This window comes from Alligator sinensis, unplaced genomic scaffold, assembly GCF_000455745.1.
Source record: "Alligator sinensis unplaced genomic scaffold, ASM45574v1 scaffold1277_1, whole genome shotgun sequence".
Classification (NCBI taxonomy): Eukaryota; Metazoa; Chordata; order Crocodylia; family Alligatoridae; genus Alligator; species Alligator sinensis.
The window spans coordinates 1200298-1206422 of NW_005842341.1; the positions used below are offsets into that span (position 1 = coordinate 1200298).

Here is a 6125-nt window from a genome sequence, read left to right on the forward strand (position 1 = left end):
GGTGATAAGTGGCATTAACTGTAGGATTGTTATCCTGTTTGGGAAAACCTTCTCTACCTGACAATCACAAGTTGTACTATTTCCAAAGTCCAGTGTTAAAGCATTAACTCTATCACCTAGAGCTAGCAAATGCTTTTTTAGTCTGTCTCCAACTTCATACCACATTTAGTTCCTTTAAATACAGCCGCCTGCAGAAAAGGGCTTTAAGCAGCCAGCTGTTCTACAATGTCTGTTCCAAAAAAGAGTTTTGTTTGGGGCAGATTAAGAACCTGATAACTTCTGATGGTCCCCATTTCCAGCCTTGACATCCATCATCTCAAGGCAAGCAAACTCTGGGGTGGGGAAAGTTGTAGACTTGGGGGTCTGAGAATGAAGGCACCTGTGGATACACCATACTTTCTCACATGCAACATGCCCTGGAATAAGATACACACCTTGTTTTTGAAATGCAGAATAAAAAAAAAAAAAAAAAAGAGAAGATCTTCCCTTGAAAATAGTGGCAAGTATCACTAAGTAACTGAGTAGCGGCAGCTAGGGAGCCCAACATGCTCACTGTGCTGCTCCTGGTGCAGAAGAGGCAACATTACTTTCCCCTTCCCTCCCACCTTACACACAGTGGTTTATGATACAGAAACTGCTATTACTGTACAGTGTATTTCTTCTCTTATACTATGCATCCCACTTTCTGGCAGCCAATATTTAGAAAAAAGGTGCATTTTGTATGTGAGAAAATACAGTGCTGTATCTTTTGCTTATGCTGCAGATTCCACATACACCATGAGAAAACTGAAGACAGACACACATCCTGGAATATTAAAGTTCTGTATTTACAAGAAACCAAGTTACATTTACAATAGTCTTTGCTAAAAGAGGAGTCACTGCTATACAACAGACATTAGCAGAAATATTCTTCCATAGAAGCAGTGGCTCAAGTCTATCTCCAATAATTTTTCCACAGACATTTCTGTCAGCACCTACAAAAAGGGAGTGTGTTTTGCACAATACTGTTATGTACAGAAGATTTCAAAAATAAACATAATATAAACTGAAACTGTGCAACTACGTTATACCACACAGCCAAGATACTGTTCCAAAGATAACTAGGTTTCCCCAATGCTATGTGAAAAGCACTAATTTAGTAGCTTGTTCAAACAAAACATTTTAAAAGTGCACCACCTACTTCAGCTTAATGAAACACTACTTCCACTAATCAACATCTTCCAAGTGTTTCATGCTGCACTAATCTTGGTACTATAAAAGTTTTAAAAACAAGAGAATAAGTCCAACTTCATTTTATTAGGGGCAACAACATATTATGTAATCCCAGCACCTTCTTCCTTCAGTTTCAAAATCCAGTCTTGGTGGTGTCTCTAATCAGGCGTAAGGCTCTGCTGCAGTGTGCCCCTCGAGTCATTCTGTGACTTTCGACGGAAATATGTGCAAATCTTCCTCATGGGAACTGGATCAGCTGCAACCTAGGAAAGAGATTCAAGTTAATCATAATCCTTTATATCTATGGCAGTGAACATCACCATCTAGTAGCACTAGACTAATGCTGCACACACAAGAGCCATAAGCCTTTGTATGAACCCAAATGCTGTAAGAGACACTGCCCAAACATGCCCTAGTCATTATGACAAGCTGATGCATAATTTGTAGCTCAAGTTATTTTCTAGCATCAGAATTCAAACTAGAGCATAATTAAAGTTAGTAAAACTGATAAACTGAGAATTGATTGTTGTGATGTACACAAGACTCAGCTCTACTCCAAAACTGGACTTTGGAAACTGCAGGCATCAGGGGATTCCATTTCTATTGTTTCCTTTGCACTGTAGCATGCTAGAAAGACCTCACACTCAACGTGCCAATTTTTAGCTGCTTTGAAAGCTCACCCGAGGATCCCATTGTCCAGCTGTGTTCCTGCCTGTGAGCATGCATATTACAAGTGGCAGGGATTCTGTAGGCCATTTTTTGCCCTCCAATGCTTGTGTAATCTCTTTTTCAGGAGTTTCCACAAGACTTCAGCTCCACAACTGGGTAACAAATGGTTGATGCAAGAACTAGAATACAATTCAGCTATTTTAGCTCAAAACTGGGTTGGCTCTCTCTTGATAGTGGGAGTCAATTTAGGTCACTGAAGTGGGTAAATGTGGTTGTGCATACATGTGAACACAAGATCTGCCAAGTGAGGTGGTGCCACCCATATACAATGCAGTTCTACTATAAAAAGTAAATGACAATGTCCTACTGAGAACAGAATTCCTTTGCTAGTTTTGGTCTCAAATCACATTCTAATGGGCAACACTAGCCACTTTATGAAAATCCTAATTCTAAACATCTAAGAGTATGAGTAGGACTGAGGGATAATAGCATTACACTGTATGGGGGACAGAACTGGAGCTTGTTAAGAGAGATTTAATTTCCTTCCTTTCTGCCCTGCCCCCCTTCCCAACTAATGAGGTCTGATGCTCCCTTTGATGCACAGAAGTTAGGTCCCTGCAAATGGAAGCTAAACATACACACATTACAGAGGGGAAAATGGGCTCTGGAGATGAACTCTTTCATTGCTGCTGTAACCATGCTTTGCTTACTTACAGGTCTTGGAGGAGTGACTGCAGTCACAGCCTCCTGTCGCCTTGTCCGAGAGGAGGGGGTGCTGCTGCCTGATGAATTTTGGCTCCTGGCCTTATTTGTCTTTAACTTCTCCCCGAGAGCAGAGAGCCAATCCTTCTTTTCAGGAGAACTATTTTCTTTGTTTGACATGTCAGCCACTTTCTGATAGGAGGTTTCAAAAGGAAGAGTTTGGAAGCCTGCTGGACTAAGGGGACTTTCAGGAGGAGAAGGCTCCTTTGGGTTCTGGCTACAGCTTTCAAGTCCACTACTCAACTCAGCAAGGCACAGAGAGTCTTCACTGCAAGTCTTATGACCTGCTCCCAAAAGGCACAAATTCAGTTTGGACTTCTTAGTCATTGGGTCCAACTCAGTCACACAGCTGCAGCCTTTCAGACACTTCTGCCCCAGGTGATCTTCCTTGCTAGACTCGAGTCTTCTCTTGGCTCGCTTTACTGAGTGCAAGTGGGGTACTCTGGGAGTACAAATTGCCTCTGGGACACTCTGCGTGACATCTGTCAGAGCTCTTCTTGGAGAATGAGTCTTTATTCCAGTCTCTGGTAGGGAAGAGCATGGAGTCCTGGTAACCCAATGGGTAATGGACATCTTGGAGCAAGATGCTTGTTTGGGAGAAATACCCAAAGTAGTGTCATTTTGCTTTGCTGGAGTGTGAGCCTTGGCTGTTGGGATCTTGAGAGAGGATGTTGGAGTATTGGTGGAAAGAGGAAGGTCACCCAAACAACTTGGAGCACAAGCTGCTTGACGTGGTGAGGAAGTACAAGGGTTACCAGTCATGGGGAACTTGGCAGGAGTATTCTCTCTGCTGACTGGCAGTCCTGATAGAAGTGGAAAAAAAGAAAGAAGAAAAGAAAAAGAAAAAAAAAATCAAAAAAAAATCAGGTGAGTCATGTAATGTAGCAGCAGCAAAGTAAGCCTTAATAGGAGCATCCCTGGATACCCTGAGGTTCTGATTTCAGCACCTGATTTATTTCTCTAATGGGCCCCTCCAGGTCTAAACACCTTAACACCCACCCACATCAAGGCATCAGAGCTAGGCCAACACTGAGTGCTTTTGAAAATCCCATCCCAGAGAATGCTTATTTGGTTTCTGATATCCGTTTAAGTGAACTGCAATCAGGTAACTGAAACAGAAGGCTTAAAAACATACTTCAATCACTGATCTTGTCTGAGATAATGTTGCTACCTAGCACCCCTGCACTGAGAAGAGAAGAAAACATGTCTAATCCAGAGGATGTTACATGGGTCCCTGTCCACAACAGTTATAACCAAGGCACCAGTCAGCACAATTAGACATACTGTACATGTGACCTGTGTCCTTTTAGTTCACCTAAAATCCATAACTGACAAAGGCTTTAGAGTTCAGTTATGGGGACAAAGTTAGACTTCAGCTATCTACAATTTATGAGTGTTGAACTGGGTCAGGAGATAGTCAGATTCCACAGGTAGCTATAATATAGATAAAGCCTTAGAGTGGAATGCTCTCCAACATAGTTAATGAGTCCAAGCACAGCTTTGATGGTCATACACTAAGAAAAATGGCAAAACAGAGAGAACAAGGAGATCATACTTTGCTTCTACAGTCCCTCTCCTAGAATTTTTCTGCAAGTATAAATTGGTTCAGAGCATCAATTAATTACTTGAAGTAAAAAATGTCAGGCTAGGAATTTCCTGCATCTTGTATAAAGAAAATTTCCAAGAGAAAATAAATGCTGCTTTGACAAATAATTGATAGAGAGAAAGAAAAGAATGGACTTGGACATCTAGCACAGTGGCTACAGAAGTCACAAGCCATGCTGGAGAGGGGGAAAAAAACTGTTTTTAAATCCATCTACTCAAATGGATTCATACTTCTGTTATAAAGTGAATCATAACTTGTTTAATAAGTACCAGAAATCTGATGATAGATCTCTGGGCTACATCTCAGATTAAATGTTTACAAAAAGGTATCCTGAAAAGGATGTGCTAGTTGCTTGTCCAAGATATGTAGATACTGAAATTGTGTACATCTGAAGGAATCTTTTTGGCCTTATGTCGGGATGGTATAACATTAAGATATCACATTAGCTACTTGATAGGTTTTCCACAGGGAGCAAGAGGACTCTGAGCATTTTCTGCATACAAGTGGTTTATAATCTGAAACCCTTAATTTTTAGTCAACTGGAATGTTGTAAAGTACTTTGCTAAGATGATGGGAAGTCTAGTGCAAGTAACCTGCCTTTTTCTTTAGAAATGTATTCTTGCTGGCAAGACCTGTATAGTGTAAGCACCTATATAATTTCTCAGTAGCAAACCATATAAAGCTTCTTTTGATTCTTATCCTTCCTGAGGATTATTTTACTACTCAGTACTGCAGTACTTAGTACTTTAAATACAAGTATTGATGCATCAGAGCAAAATGGATTCAGTACTGGATCCCAATGCAAATACATCAAATAACTTTAAAGCATGTATGTTCCTTTCCCAATGAAATGTGCTAGTCCAGATAATAGCAGGTTATTATAAATTTATAGAATGGTCACTGCTAGGAAGACCTTAAATTTACCTTAATGAGATCTTTCTTTTTGCCTTAATGATCGCTCCAGGACTATATCTTAACTGGAGAATTAGTTGTGCTTAGAGATGCAAGATTTTGAAAGTGGAAGGGAGGGGTAGTAAATCTCAGCCACCCCAATCGTCTGCGATTACCTACAAATTCATAAACTAGGGACTGGGGTTGCTGCTACTGGCGTAATCCCTGGAAAGAGAATATAACCCAGTATGAAAGATATGTTCTGGATTGCCTGCATAAGGAAAAAAATGCTATCTTGACTTATGTGCTGGGTGGGAGGGATGATGAAAGGGAGCCTGCAGCTCTAATGCCAACCTCCCAATACTGGGTCTAGAATACAAACACCAACCTTTTCTACAGGAATTGGTACCCAAATCAAAAATATTCAGAAACATTCAGAATTCAAACCTCTTAACAAGTCTCATCCATGGCTATTGTTTCCACTTACTGACATTCTACAAGGCTATTTTATTTAAAATCAACAAGCATCTTTCAAACTGCTCATCGAATAAATATTGTTCAGGTCCAACAGGAGCCAGTTAAACAGAAGAATACTTACAGTGGGAACGCAATGCATACACCCTAACACACTAAAAATGTGCATGCTTAAAGTTGCTCTAGAAAATGAATTATAAATCACCAGAATCCAGCATCACTAATTCAAGATGCAGCCCAGCTCTGGACAGCCTGTTTTGTACAAGTATAGAGCAATCCATCACACACCTACGTTCCAGAGAAAAGGAAGTTGTGCTTGCTACATTTAATAGCATAGGCCAGCAGTCTACACACAGCCACAACATCACAATTTGTTCCATGTAAGAGGGCGAGATGCCACCCAACTTTCATCCAGGCAGTTCCAAAACAGTTTGGTTAGCCAACTATAAATCAGTTTGCAGATAACTCCCGTATTCTAACAGCATGTGTTTTGTGTTCAAAGAGCCAAGTG

The 6125-nt window shown here is 40.6% G+C and overlaps 1 protein-coding gene across 3 annotated transcripts in view; it reads right to left on the minus strand.

Annotated features, from left to right (window-relative positions):
- Nucleotides 1-809: 809 nt before the first annotated feature.
- DTL (denticleless E3 ubiquitin protein ligase homolog) overlaps nt 810-6125 on the minus strand; it is a 28546-nt gene continuing 23230 nt past the window's right edge. For all 3 annotated transcript variants that reach the window (XM_006028794.3, XM_006028793.3, XM_006028792.3), the window contains exons 14-15: nt 2596-3446; nt 810-1475 (exon numbers count right to left, since the gene is read on the minus strand). In XM_006028794.3, the coding sequence (XP_006028856.1) occupies nt 1371-1475; nt 2596-3446 (956 nt within the window). In that variant the 3' untranslated portion in view covers nt 810-1370. The remainder of the gene's footprint in view (nt 1476-2595; nt 3447-6125) is intronic.